Source organism: Sinocyclocheilus grahami, unplaced genomic scaffold (genome assembly GCF_001515645.1).
Source record: "Sinocyclocheilus grahami isolate Dianchi unplaced genomic scaffold, SAMN03320097.WGS_v1.1 scaffold587.1, whole genome shotgun sequence".
NCBI classification, from domain to species: Eukaryota; Metazoa; Chordata; class Actinopteri; order Cypriniformes; family Cyprinidae; genus Sinocyclocheilus; species Sinocyclocheilus grahami.
Window position 1 is genome coordinate 152804 of NW_015505766.1, and position 16421 is coordinate 169224.

At 35.3% G+C, this 16421-nt stretch overlaps 1 protein-coding gene across 1 annotated transcript in view; it reads right to left on the reverse strand.

The window, feature by feature from the left end:
* LOC107556994 (MAM domain-containing glycosylphosphatidylinositol anchor protein 2-like) overlaps positions 1-16421 on the reverse strand; it is a 164428-nt gene that overhangs the window by 89996 nt on the left and 58011 nt on the right. Inside the window, exon 3 of the mRNA XM_016240276.1 lies at positions 7515-7689. Coding sequence (XP_016095762.1) covers positions 7515-7689 — 175 coding nt within the window. The remainder of the gene's footprint in view (positions 1-7514; positions 7690-16421) is intronic.

A 16421-nucleotide genomic window follows, 5' to 3' on the forward strand; every position in this document is an offset into this window, starting at 1 on the left:
AGACAAGACAACAAGATTGTGAGAAGGGAAGAGAAGAGGCGATGCGTGAAAAGAAGAAAAGAAATGAGAAGAGAAGAGACAAGAACATGTGAGAAGAGAAGAGACAAGATGAGATGAGATGAGAAGATATGAGACGAGACAACAAGATTGTGAGAAGTGAAGAGACGAGGCGATGTGTGAAAAGAAGAAAAGATATGAGAAGAGAAGAGACAAGAACATGTGAGAAGAGAAGAGACAAGATGAGATGAGATGAGAAGATATGAGACGAGACAACAAGATTGTGAGAAGTGAAGAGACGAGGCGATGTGTGAAAAGAAGAAAAGATATGAGAAGAGAAGAGACAAGAACATGTGAGAAGAGAAGAGACAAGATGAGATGAGATGAGAAGATATGAGACGAGACAACAAGATTGTGAGAAGTGAAGAGACGAGACGAGACAATATGTGAAAAGAAGAAAATATACGAGATGAGAAGAAAAGGGAAAGAGACAAGATGAGATGAGAAGATTGTAAGAAGAGAAGAGACGAGATGAGACGATGTGTGAAAAGAAGAAAAGAATAACAGAGAAGACACAAGAAGAAAAGAGCTCTAATTTCAGAGGTGGAGAAAGTTGTTTACAGTATATAATATGATATTAACCAGGGCCGTCCATAGGGGGCTGCAACTGGTGCGGGCACACCAGGCCCCGTGCTTGAGGGGACCCCGCATCGAACGGACCGAGGGGGACATACACCCCCCCCGCCAGGAACGCGACTGCGAACGGACCCAGGAGGGCCCCGCTCCAGCTAAGGATGGCCCTGATATCAACATTATGTAAATATTATACAATATTTGATTTATCAAACATTCAGTATAACAGGGAGACATTTAAGTCAATTTTGATGTAAAAAGTGTTTTCTTCGCTGGAAAAGTGTTTAAGAAAGGCCAGCGAGACGCGGATGAGCCGTTCTGCTGGTGCTCACCGCAGCTGATGGAGATTGGAAAACCAACTGAGCAAAGCACCCTGGGAAATCACCTCCAAATTCCCTCTAATAACTGATCCATTGTTTACAGTATATAATATGATATTAACCAGGGCCGTCCATAGGGGGTTGCAACTGGTGCGGGCGCACCAGGCCCCGTGCTTGAGGGGGCCCCGCATCGAACGGACCGAGGGGGACATACCCCCCCCCGCCAGGAACGCGACTGCGAACGGACCCAGGAGGGCCCCGCTCCAGCTAAGGATGGCCCTGATATCAACATTATGTAAATATTATACAATATTTGATTTATCAAACATTCAGTATAACAGGGAGACATTTAAGTCAATTTTGATGTAAAAAGTGTTTTCTTCGCTGGAAAAGTGTTTAAGAAAGGCCAGCGAGACGCGGATGAGCCGTTCTGCTGGTGCTCACCGCAGCTGATGGAGATTGGAAAACCAACTGAGCAAAGCACCCTGGGAAATCACCTCCAAATTCCCTCTAATAACTGATCCATAACCCACCCGCTGCTCTGTGCGACAGGTCTGGCAGGACTAGAAGAGTATCAGACAGAAAGGATCGCTTTCTGAGGAGCGACAGCTCACCGACGAAACGCATTCGGGTTTAATGCAGCACCTCATCCTGATTTCTCAAAATAACAGCGACAGCAAACTGAAATACTGGAATTCACCTAATTATAACTAACCCCAAAAGTCAAATGGCAATTATTTATGTGTCTAATGGGAAATTATCATCACTTTTGAATATTCAAATGCTTTGAATGATTGATTTCAATAGGTATGATGCACGAAAGGATATAGATGAAAACTGCAAGAAAATTTTGGCTGCAAAACACTTTGGGATTCTTAAATTAAACCTGGAAATAATCAAAAAGATTTCATAATCTGAACAATTTTATATCAAGTAAAGTTATTATGTAAAAACGAATAAGTGATTAATTAAATGCAAATGAGCAACATTTTAAGTCGTTTTTAAGTTCTAATTTAAATTTATACCCAACAGTACAGTATCAATATTGTGAACGATAAGTAATTATAATATTTATATAACATAATAATAATTCATAAATTATTTACATTTTGAAACAATAGGAATATTTCACAGTGATTAAATCAAATACAAATGAGCAACACTAATTAATAACCAAGCAAACAGACTCACATATAGCATCAATATAATGAAAGATAAATAATTATATATTATTTATATCTTAATTATAATAAATATAATAAAAATTTTGAAGGAATATAAATATTTTTAAGTAATTAATCAAATGCAAATCAGCGAAACGGATTTATAACCAAATAAATAGACTTTCCTACATTATCAATATAGATAAAGAGAAATAATAATAATATATATTTTTTAATAATTAAAAATTATTATAATTTAAGGAATATAAATATTTAAAGTGATTAAATAAAGTGCGAATGAGTGACACTGATTAATAACCGAACAGACTAGCCTACAGTATAAATATAGTGAGAGAAATTATTATGATTTATATATCATAATAATTAATAAATAAATTACGATTTTGAAGGAATGGAAACATTTTGAAGTAATTAAATCTAATGCAAATGAGTGACACTGATTAATAACAAAAACAAAAACAGACTGTAAATATGAATACACTTAAAGAGAAATTATGACTATAATTGTATGTATATATATATTATAATCATAATTAATAAATCATTAAAAAATATATATATAATAAAAAAATAAAATAAAATAAAATAAATAAATAAAGCAAAGTTGAAAACTCTCTAGGAGTCGTTTGTGATGGTTTTCTCTGTCAGCCTCTCGAGTCGTTTCTCTCGCTTTAATCTCCAGCATTTCTCTTCAGCAAACCTCTGCTGTAATGGAACTGTCCATCCCGCCGACGGGCCGCGTGACGCACTGACAAAGGCCAAAGCGGCCCGGCACAATTTTTCATGTTTCGCTGAAGGTTTTTCAGAGGCTCGACGTCCGAAGCAGCAATTTCAATGCTAAATAACAATCAAGGCTACAGTGGGCTAATAATAGCGGCGCTGGCAGCGAACCATCAATTACGCTCGGCCCGCGGGGACAACTTTAGCATTTCTCCAGAGGAACGGCACCTTTCAGCGCAATTCTCCAGCTAATGAAAAACAGGAGGAAAGGGCACATGTTTAAAGCAGCAGCCAAGGAACCAGTGACATTCAGACTCCACATTCACTTTACATCTCACATTCCTGAAACAGCATATATACAGACTGATTTACATCTGCCTCAAACACGCACTAAACTACAGTCTCACAACTACTATCCCATCACATTTCACGCATTTACCAAGCAGAAAATCAATTCTGATTTCATGTCAAATCCAAAGATCTGACCTGGTGACCAGAAGGTTATTAGTATTATTTTAGTATGATGTACTGTGATATTTTTGGTTGACATGACATGAACTTGATATTTTATTTTTTTAATATTTTTAATATTTTAATTTTATAAATTTGTTTGTAATTTCATATTAATTTTAATTTATATTTTAAATGTATTTTTACATTTTAAGCAATTTTGTCATTTTTATTAAATATGATGAAAAAATAAATAATGATAAAAAGAGAAATCCGAAGAGAAAACTGTAACACCTTTGACGCTAATAATACTTTAACAAAATCAAACAATAATTTTAATCAGTTTTATCCAATGTTCAAATAAATGCATAAATAATATATTATATAATATTATAATGATATTTTATAATATATATAATAATTCTAATATGCTGATTTGCTGCTCAAGAAACATTTCTGATTATTATCAATGTTGAATACATTTTATTTTTCAGGATTCACAGATGAACAGAAAGTTCAAAAGAACAGCATTTATTTGAAATAGAAATCGTTTGTAACATTATAAATGTCCTTACTGTCACTTTTGATCAATTTAATGCATCCTTGATGAATAAAAACATTAATTTCTTTTTTTTTAAAGTAGTGTATCGCGGTTTCCACAAAGATATTGTGCAGCACAACTGTATTCAACATTGATAATAATCAGAAATGTTTCTTGAGCAGCAAATCAGCATATTAGAATGATTTCACTGAAGACTGGAGTAATGATGCTGAAAATACAGCTTTGATCACAGAAATAAATTACAGTTTAACAGATATTCACACAGAAAACAGCTGATTTAAATTATAATAATATTTCACAATTTTGTACTGTATTTTGATCAAATAAATGCAGCCTTTGTGAAAGGAGAAACTTCAAAATATGTATTCCAAAATTTTAAAGAGTAGTGTATGTTCTGTGAATTTACAGCTAAATAAATAACTAGTAACGGTTATGGTCTTGCGGTCCACCTGTGCCCAGAGCAGTTCCTCTATTACTGCGGAGGATCTGGATGTGGTTCAGGTCTCACATCTGAAGCTCATGTCAAGAGAGGCTGAGAGTTTTGGCCGCTCTATCAAACAGCTCGTGGAAATCCTCTCTCCTCACAGCGGCTGCAGTTCAAAGCTGAAACACAATCCTCCACACCTCTCCTGCTTCTACCTGGATCTGTGAAATTGATCCGGCAGTGACTGAAGACAAAGCGGCAGCGTTACGGAAACACCGAGCTGATCAAACGCTCCTGTACGATTCTGAGGATCTGTTGGGTTCGGGTTGATGTTCTGGATCACTACAGAAGAGATGCTGGAATGCTCGTTTGACCCTCGTTAACATGTCAGAATCACCCCAAAATCTAAATTTTATTTTGCATAAAGTATATGAAGCTTACTGTAGGACCATTCACATTTTCTGCATTGCAACATTATTTTCATGACAATTCAACACATTTCTGCCCTAACGCTCATTATTATAATTTGTAATCGGTTGATTTATTTTTAATTGTTTTCCTGACTCATTATTCTCGACAGTGATTCTCATTAGAATCTCATTCATTCAATACTTCATATAATACTTTTTTTACTAGAATGCTGTATAAACACTTCACAATTTAAATTAACATTTTGTTATTTTTCATTATTCTCAACAGTGATTCTCATTAGAATCTCAATACAGTTTTTTTTATGTACCAGCATAATTTATTTTAAGTACAACAAGTACTAGCATGATGTATAAACACTTCACAATTAAAATTTTTTTTTGATTACAGTAATAAGAATTTAGAGGGGTTGCATGAAATTTTCAGAACATTTGCATAAAAAACAGGACCGGAAAATATGATGTTTTTGAGAGGTTTTGTGTGTTTGACTCATAGATGCTGATGAGAAATCAAGTTAATTTTAGTTACGCATTTAAATTCTTTATCTCTAGATGTAAAGAAAGATTTGGACATGGCCTTTAAGGTTTCTACATCAAAGAACATAAGAAATATTCCTAAAAGAACTCCACATATTCTCAGATCTGTGGCGTGGTGGTTGGACACGTGTGTTTTGGGAAACACAGGTTTGAATTTGTCATTTGTTTTTATTCTAGTACTCCTCTCTCTGCTCAGTAATGTCATAATGTCTCCTCTCGATCATCTTTATTGATAAAAACGATGCAATTCCCTCTTTTGAAACTTCAGCTTCAACTGCTGTCAATCATTGTCAAAATCTTAAACGAGATGGACAACATTAAGTCTGACATAAAAGGCCACTGACGTCACATAGTCTGACTTGGCTTCTACACAAGATCTCACTGTGCTCACAATGTAAAATCAACAATTGTAAAAAATAGGACAAAAGCACATAATCCTTAAACTTCATGCATTCTACTTTTTTTACTAGAATGCTGTATAAACACTTCACAATTTAAATTAACATTTTGTTATTTTTCATTATTCTCAACAGTGATTCTCATTAGAATCTCAATACAGTTTTTTTTATGTACCAGCATAATTTATTTTAAGTACAACAAGTACTAGCATGATGTATAAACACTTCACAATTAAAATTTTTTTTTGATTACAGTAATAAGAATTTAGAGGGGTTGCATGAAATTTTCAGAACATTTGCATAAAAAACAGGACCGGAAAATATGATGTTTTTGAGAGGTTTTGTGTGTTTGACTCATAGATGCTGATGAGAAATCAAGTTAATTTTAGTTACGCATTTAAATTCTTTATCTCTAGATGTAAAGAAAGATTTGGACATGGCCTTTAAGGTTTCTACATCAAAGAACATAAGAAATATTCCTAAAAGAACTCCACATATTCTCAGATCTGTGGCGTGGTGGTTGGACACGTGTGTTTTGGGAAACACAGGTTTGAATTTGTCATTTGTTTTTATTCTAGTACTCCTCTCTCTGCTCAGTAATGTCATAATGTCTCCTCTCGATCATCTTTATTGATAAAAACGATGCAATTCCCTCTTTTGAAACTTCAGCTTCAACTGCTGTCAATCATTGTCAAAATCTTAAACGAGATGGACAACATTAAGTCTGACATAAAAGGCCACTGACGTCACATAGTCTGACTTGGCTTCTACACAAGATCTCACTGTGCTCACAATGTAAAATCAACAATTGTAAAAAATAGGACAAAAGCACATAATCCTTAAACTTCATGCATTCTTACACGTTCATACTTTGAAGAACTGCTCAGATCTAATGCACTTTCTGTAGCTGGAAGTTATAGAAACTTGTTTAAAAAAATAAAGGTGATTGCGACTTTATCTAACAATTCACCTTTTTCCCGAAATTCTAAGAAAAAAAGGTCTAAATTGTGAAACTAAGAATTGCAAGATATAAATTCAGAATTACGATATACTGTATAAACTCAAAACGGCAAGATATAAACTCGCAATTCTGATAAGAAAAGTCTGAATTGTGAGATATAAAATTGCCAGATAATAAGTCCGAATTGTGAGATAAGAAGTCGCAATTACTTTCGTTTAAAAAAATTTTTTTTTTTGCGATATGTAAAGTCAGAATTGTGAGGAAAAAAAAGTCAGAATTGTGAGATGCATACTCAGAAACGCTTGCAATATCTTTTCTCAATTCTGAGTTTATTCACTTGTTTATTTATGACTTTTTTGTAGTGAGAATTGAAAGAAAAAAATCAGAACTGTGAGATGAAATGTCACAATTACTTTCATTTATTTATTTATTTTTTAAATAATATGGAAGAAATGGACTTCCATTGAAAATAACCTTCATTTGCATTCGATTTTATTCTTTCTGCTAAGAAAGAGTTCATGCAGTCTACATAAACCCCCCCCCCCAAAAAAAACACTGTTCACACTGACTGTGATTCACCAACAATCCAAACAAAGAAACCACTCACAGAAAAGAGTAATCACCAGTGAGATCTCTGTAACATCTCAGCTGTTGATCCTAAACTGGATCGAGATTAACCTGCTTCTCAAATGTTTCTCCCACAAAAAAACCCCCCAGCAATCTCACATTTCTCAAACTGTGCTGCAAATCAAAAGTCAGATCTCAATATGAACTCAAACATTTCTTATCAAATGATCTGAACTGCTTCACATTAATTTGCTGGATTACGACTAGTGACTCATTTGCAGTGTTATTATTTCTCCACAGGACATTTAGACCAAACATCTGAGCTGAACTCACAGTAGACGTCCACCCTGATGGACTTGATGGCTGGTGAACCCAGTCCGTTCTCGGCTTTGCAGTAATAGCGTCCACCCTGATGTCTGTGGATCTTCGCGATATTGAGGGTTTCATTGAACACGCTGGAGTCCTGGAATCGGTCCGAAACACTTCCTGCTGTCTTGGTCCATCGAATCTGCATGAGGAAAAAAAACACTTCAATCTCTAATCATACCATTTCACACATTACGCACCATTTAAAGTCTAGTGGAGCGCTGAAGGAACCATATGTGCATGTTAATGTTGCAAATTGTGAGTAAAAAAGGAATGGAATAATTTACAAATCTCATAAACTTATATTTTATTCACAATAGAATATAGATAACATATCAAATGTTGAAAGTGAGACATTTGAAATGTCATGCCAAATATTGGATCATTTTGGATTTCATGAGAGCTACACATTCCAAAAAAGTTGGGACAGGTAGCAATAAGAGGCCGGAAAAGTTAAATGTACATATATCCAGACGTCGTCTCTTTCAGGGAAGACCTCGCATTTTCCAACATGACAATGCCAAACCACATACTGCATCAGTTACAACATCATGGCTGCGTAGAAGAGGGATCCGGGACTGAAATGGCCAGCCTGCAGTCCAGATCTTTCACCCATAGAAAACATTTGGCGCATCATAAAGAGGAAGATGTGACAAAGAAGACTTAAGACAGTTGAGCAACTAGAAGCCTGTATTAGACAAGAATGGGACAACATTCCTCTTCCTAAACTTGAGCAACTTGTCTCAGTCCCCAGACGTTTGCAGACTGTTATAAAAAGAAGAGGGGATGCCACACAGTGGTAAACATGGCCTTGTCCCAACTTTTTTGAGATGTGTTGATGCCATGAAATTTAAAATCAACTTATTTTTCCCTTAAAATGATACATTTTCTCAGTTTAAACATTTGATATGTCATCTATGTTGTATTCTGAATAAAATATTAAAATTTGAAACTTCCACATTGCATTCTGTTTTTATTCACAATTTGTACAGTGTCCCAACTTTTTTGGAATCGGGTTTGTACATCTATAAAAGCGTTTCACATATTACAGCTGCAAACGGCCTTTTTAACTAAACTCTGCTGAACTTAGTGGACACCACAGGAAAAGGCAAAATACTATAGGCAAATTTTTTTTTTGCACTGGTCAATTTTGTTTCCATAACATGTCGTCTTTCAGACTAGTGGAAAGAAAACATCCAAAATACACATTCACTGTAAGTGTTTATTTTATGACACGTTACCTGTTTGCGTTTATAGATTTCAGTGACAATACATATCTTTAAAAGGTTTTTCCCACACTTCAGCAGCACTTGCATACACCAAAACTTACAGTTTTATTCCTACCTATATTCTGAAGATTTTTACTGAGGGGTTTGTTCATATATCATTTACCTGATATATATTTAACATTTTATTAAACATTAAAATGTATATTTTTATGTCTGTTGACAGTATTTTCTGTGATAAAAAGAGAAATCCAAAATCCCTTTTGTAAAAATCTTTAACTCTGTCAACAAAATCAAAGAAGAACTTTGAACCAATGTTCAGACTGGTGGAAATAAAACATCAAAAATACACATTTAGGCATTTGTTTTAATGCACTTGCATCTGTAGATTTCAATTACAAAACATATTTTAAAAGTTTTTCCTCCACTTCAGCATCGCTTACATACACCAAAACTTACAGTTTTATTCCTACCTATATTCTGAATATTTTTACTGAGGGGTTTGTTCATATATCATTGACCTGATATATATTTAACATGTTATTAAACATGGCAAAAATTTATTTTTTCTGTCTGTCGACAGCATTTTCTAATTTATGGAGAGATAAAAATAGAAATCCAAAATCCCTTTTGTAAAAATCTTTAACTCTGTCAACAAAATCAAAGAAGAACTTTGAACCAATGTTCAGACTAGTGGAAATACAACATCCATTGCATCTGTAGATTTCAATTACAAAACATATTTAAAAAGTTTTTCCTCCACTTCAGCATCGCTTACATACACCAAAACTTACAGTTCTGTCAGGACCACTATCGTCAAAATGATAGATACTTAGTAAAAGTTTTTCCTCCACTTCAGCATCGCTTACATACACCAAAACTTACAGTTTTATTCCTACCTATATTCTGAATATTTTTACTGAGGGGTTTGTTCATATATCATTGACCTGATATATATTTAACATGTTATTAAACATGGCGAAAATGTATTTTTTCTGTCTGTCGACAGCATTTTCTAATTTATGGAGAGATAAAAATAGAAATCCAAAATCCCTTTTGTAAAAATCTTTAACTCTGTCAACAAAATCAAAGAAGAACTTTGAACCAATGTTCAGACTAGTGGAAATACAACATCCAAAATACATATTTAAGCATTTGTTTTATTATACTTTATCTATTTGCGCCTATAGATTTCAATTCCAATACATATCTTTAAAAGTTTTTTCTCCGCTTCAGCGGCACTTACATACATCAAAACTTAGAGTTTTATTCCTACCTATATTCTGAAGATTTTTACTGAGGGGTTTGTTCATATATCATTTGTCTGATATGTATTTAACATTTTACTTCTAAAAACATGGTTCAAATGTATTTTTTTCTGTATGTTGACTACTTCCTGAGTGATAAAAAGACAAATCCAAAAGTCCCTCCATAAAAACCTTTAACACTAACATGGTAACAAAACCAAACAAGAATTCTGAACCAATGTTTATCTGTTCTGTAAATTTAATGCAAATTAGTGGATATTTCATTAGACAGTGCCTCATTTGCGTATTTAAACATAACATTTCAAAAAACGTGTAATACAAAACAAGTGTCTTAATGTATTGTGATTAATCAACTGGGTGTGGTGATATCTATTAGTTAAATTAGTTGATATCTATTAGTTAAAATTAGTACCCTGTTCTCCTGTAGTGTCTTGCTATTTTGTGCATCTCTTTATACGACCCGACAGCGTGCAACTATAAACCACCCACACAAGTCATACCGTCAGGCAAAGCATCAAAACTCTGCAAGTCAAAGCTTGTTAGTCTGCAGAAATCTGGAACGCAGGTCTGAAATAAATGTGGATGCTGAACCTGAAACTGCAGCGACCCGACCTTGAAAACAATGAATCATGCTGTGAATTAAACTCGCTGTTTACTCTTTACATGGTTTTTGCTTTAGTCTTCTAGTCTTTGCACAAGCAATCAAACGCAACAACTTTCACAAGCACAGATTAGATTTGTGAGAAACTTATTAACCAAATGTCTTGGAAACCATTTGGTTCCAGTGTTTTTTGTTTTGTTTTGTTTTTTAATGCGATCCTCAACTCAACACGTCTGACATTTTCAGTTGAAGTCGCATCTTTCTACAGCCGTGTGTGTGAAGATGCTGTGTGGCACTATGTCACAGTCACTCGTTTGTCAAACAAATGCCAGAGCAAGTCCTCTGGGAGCCCCTCCTCAGCATTTTGTCTCGACAACGCCAGTGTCAATTTAGCTGGCGTGCTAAGACGCTGCGTGTTCTGCAATGTCAAGCGGAGTGACAAGGTGATACCACATGCTGCCATTCACTTTATTTCACCATCACATCCCAGTCGAGACGGAGATTAACCGTTGTGTTCCTCTAGAACCGAGGGGAGGATCTGATGAGGATTGAGCATCCCAGTCATGGGATCTTGGGAAAGTCAGGACACGTAGAAGGAGGGTCTGTTTTTGTCATCCTGCGTGATTCGGGCCGCCCAACTCATTAGTGCCATAAATTTAACCTCAGGAAAAAAACTATCCTATTTATTTATAGGCGCTGTTCAAATTCAGTCACCTTACAAACAAAGCATTGAAACATTGACTGCAATTCATAACTCGGGTATTAAGTATCTTATTCTATAAAAATCAATAACTGACCTTAGTTTCGAAGATTAAACAGATGACAAATGCTTACGAGGGCAATAAATGAAGTGAATATTCTGAACACAATATTTCAGACTATTTTATCCATGGGCCAAATAATAAATACTGGCACTGTGGCTTTAGATCTAAATTCATGATATTATCAAATAAACACGGCCTTGATGGGCAGAAGGGACTTCTTTCAAACAGACATGTTAAATTTCACAAACACAAAACATTTTAGGATAATTAAACACATGGATGACTCGAGTGTTTGAGAATTGCTGTGTGAAAGCCGGAGCCTGAGAGGACAGACAGACTCTAAATCCTCACTTTCAGTGCTTTGTGATTAATCTGACAGTCATTTCAAACTGAGGTGTCGTCGTGAATATGAACCGAGTCGGCCGGGATCTCCGTGAGAAGATTCAACAAAGACGAGCTTCTGCCGGAAACCAACCATATAAAGCCTTGCTCTTATTTCTGAAATATACAGGTGCTTGTCATACTGCAGAGAGAAAATGATCAGGCCTTCAAAACACAGAATTCGAATGATTCAAGGTAAATCTCATAAGAGTTGAGACTTTCAGGCATGCAGTGTGGGAGTTTAATAAGTTCATCGGTTCATCCCTTCATCCCCATTAAATCACACTGAAAGTTTCTGTCTGTTCTGCAGCCTCAGCAGATCCACCATCCTCAAATATTTACATTTACACGGGAGCTTTCCGTTTCTGACGCTTCACTGCATCAATATAAACTATATTGCTGGTTTGCATTTAAAGGTGAATCTGGTCATTTTGAGTCCAAACAAAATTATAGAAATAATGAGCATTCCAGTCAAACCGCATGATATGAATTATAAGTAACCATTACATACACAATATATTTGTATGTAATGAAGATATGGATACCTGTGGTGTATTTTTCATGTTTTAGAAAGAAGTATCTTCTGCTCATCAAGGCTGCATTTATTTGATCAAAAATATTGTAACATTTGTGAAATATTATTACAGTTTAAAATATCTGTGAGTATCAGTTAAACTGTAATGTATTTCTGTGATGCGCAGCTGTATTTTCAGCATCATTCCTCCAGTCTTCAGTGTCACATGATCTTCAGAAATCAGTATAATATGCTGATCTGCTGCTCGAGAAACATTTCTGATTATTATCAATGTTGAAAACAGTCGTGCTGCGCAATATTTCTGTGGAAACTGTGATACACTACTTAAAAAAAAAGAAATTAATACTTTTATTCATCAAGGACGCATTAAATTGATGAAAAGTGACAGTAAAGACATTTGTTATGTTACAAAAGTAAACGCTGTTCTTTTGAACTTTCTGTTCAGCTGTGAATCCTGAAAAATAAAATGCATCACGGTTTTCACACAAATATTGTGCAGCACGACTGTTTTCAACGATGATAATAATCAGAAATGTTTCTTGAGCAGCAATCAGCATATTAGAATGATTATAATATATTATATTATGAAATATAGTGAACAGAACTGTGTGAACAGAAAGTTCAAAAGAACAGCATTTATTTGAAACAGAAATCTTTTGTAAAATTATGAATGTCTTTACTGTCACTTTTGATCAATTTAATGTGTCCTTGATGAATAAAAGTGTTAATATCTTAAAAAAAAAACACTTTTGAAAATATTAATATCTACATATATACATTCTATCTCTTGCTGACCAATCCACAGCACTCCAGTCCATCAGTGAACATCTGGAGAAGACAAAAGCAGCTGAAAGAAATCCAGAATTAAGATGTTTTTAACTGAAATACATAGAGTCCATAATCCATAATAATGCTTCCTCCAGTGAAAAAGTACATCTGCTGTTGTCTCTCACATCAAAATCCAGCCACATATGTGTTTAGAGCTGTTTAAACGCTGCTTGATCTGTGCAGATTTCTCTCCTGATTCACACCAGAACACTGACTCACTGGAGGAAGAGTTATTATGAATTATGGACTCTATGTGTTTTAGTTAAAAACGTCTTAATGCTGGATGTGTTTCAGCTTTTGTCTTCTCCAGATGTTAACTGATGGACTGGAGTGCTGTGGATTACTAGTGATGTTTATCAGCTGTTTGGACTCTCGTTCTGACGGCACCCATTCACTTGCAGTGAGACACTGATGCAGTTTCTCCAAATCTGATGAAGAAACAAACTCATCCTAATCTCAGATGGCCTGAGGGTGAGCACATTTTCAGAAAATGTTCATGTTTGGGTGAACTATTCCTTTAAATTGGAGATTTTATGGTGTCTAACAGACGCCTCTATCACGCTTCAGCTGTTTCTAAGAGAAGGATCTGCGTCTGGTGGGAATGGAGGGTCCTGACAGCGAGTGAAATAGACGTTCGATTTGCCCGAGGCTTTAATTGAGAAGCCGTTCGCGATCGCCATGATTCTGCCAAAGTATGCCAACGCACGCATGGCGAGTAAATCTCTCTCGTGACCTGCTGAAATTACTGCTCTCCAAACGCCACGCTTTGCCTCCTAATTGCTTGTTTGCTTTTTGCATCGTGCCGCTTGTGTAGGAAATGTGTCTGAAACAGAGGCTGAAAGCGGTTTAAGGCCGCCGGCGAACAGACATCAGAGATCTGCGGTCAGACTCGCCACCACCGCTAATATGTGTGCATATACACTAGAACATTTACTGTGAGTCCATATGAAAATATGCAAAACATAAAACCGCAGCACAGGAATATGTGATCAGAATGTGAGAATAACGGTCAGAACTGCAGAATATCAAGAAATCGGAACTGACTTTCCGCACAGCGTGAATCTGATGGAAATCTGGCATGCATGCATGAAGGAAAAAAAAAAGAAAGAGAGAATGAATAAATACATTCTATGAGGGTCACAGTATGAAGAATTTTGCAGGTTTTTTTTTTCTCTTTCAAATCATGAAATACTGTACATTAGTCTAGCATACATTACAATGTATTACTTTTATGTATTTAACCACAATAAGAAGGACTTATGCAGAATTTCAAGAAAACACAATCAGAATTGACACAAAAACTGTAATTTGCACTTTCATCACAGCATGAATGTGATAAAAATGACCTGAATCTGGCATAATAAAATAAAATAAAATAATCATTTAACCTATGTAGGGTCATGTCACGTGAAAATGAAATGAAATGAAATAATAAAATAAAATCTACAAACCATTTAACCTATGTAGGGTTGATTAAAATAAAATAAAATTAAATTAAATTAAATTAACGTAAATAAAAAAATTAAATAAAATTCATTAAAAACAAAATAAAAAATAAATAAAATTAAATAAAATTTATTAAATTAAATAAAATAAAATAAAATTAAGAAATCTCCAAACCATTTAAAGAGCAGGTCATATGGTATTTTAAAGTGTCCTAATATTGTGTCGGAGGTTTAAATGCATCTAACGTCAGAAAACATTGTAATTTTCTCAGAATATACATTTAATATTAGAGTCATTTGCCAATGATTTCGAAACGATTCGTTCCAAGCAAGTTCAGAGCAAACCCCTCCCCTTCCATAAGCTTGCTCTGCTCTGATTGGTCAGCTGGCCAAGCCTGCTGTGATTGGCAGAGAGGAGTCCTTGAGCAAGTTAGAGAGTGCTACCATTGACATATCACCTTTACATAAAACAATAATACAGTGCTCCAATCCGTTCTTATAATAATGGCATAAAATACAAAAACACCACAGCTAAAGTTTAGCAGCTAAACTGTAAACTTTTAAAACAAAAACGGTGGCTACGTTAGCCGGGTGCTAACGTGACTAACTGATGAAACAATACAGTTTGTAAACCAAAATATGTCTACTGAGGAGTCCTTGAGCAAGTTAGAGAGTGCTACCATTGACAAAGCACCTTTACATAAACAATAACGGTGGCTACGTTAGCCGGGTGCTAACGTGACTAACTGATGAAACAATACAGTTTGTAAACCAAAATATGTCTACTGTGATATTTGAAGAACGACAGACAAAAGACACTCTGTCTTAACTTTTAATCAGAAGGCAGAACAGCTGTATAACAGCAGCCTAACTAACTCTCCAGCATTAACCCTAGAACTGCCGTGCAGCAAAATAAACAGCACTTTCACAATGATTATAAAGTCTGTGTGCGCTACACTACATTCTTTATTATTAAACGAAGTAATTAGAACAACGTCAGTCTACATTAATCGACACATTCTTAGGAAATAGTGGGTTCACAGCGAATTATCAGAACTGCTTCAGTAATATCGTGCTTTACCTAAAGCTGCACTAGGTGTACATCACATATTAGCACAAAAACTTGATATTTTGAGCACTCAATTGAAAATGTACACATAACGTATCAATAGTACTTACAGGTTGTGCTTCGGAGAGCTTGTCAATCCAAATTAAGAAGATTAGAAGCTAACGAACATAAAAGCCAAGATTAGAGAAGCAGTCCTTGATAAAATGACATGCACACAACAAAAGGTTGGAATTGTATTTCTGTGGTATCCTTGAACATAGGTTCTTCTCAACATGATGTAAACACATTAACTAGCGGACGTGTTTGTGGGCGGGTCAGACTCGCGGGGAGGCGGGATTATGCAAATGTGTTACCCAGTGACGTATATTGGTAACAGGCAAAAGATTCGAAAATATGACGACTCGTTAAGGCGATTCAGAGTCGAAGCTCTCTTTTGAGAGACAATATCTTTATTTATCATGCACCTTTTTGATTAACAACTTTGCAGATTGTTTTCATTTAAGGATAGCTTCGTTATAAACTGCAAAAGAGATATTTTTCAAAAACCCACATGACCTGCTCTTTAATCTTTGTGTATTTGACCGTGATAAGAAGGACTTATGCAGAATATCAAGAAAACACGATCAGAACTGACTCAAAAACTCTCTCTCTCTGTGTGTGTGTGTGTGTGTGAGAGAGAGTGTGTGTGTGTGTGTGTGTGTGTGTGAGAGAGAGAGTGTGTGTGTGTGTGTGTGTGTGTGAGAGAGAGAGTGTGTGT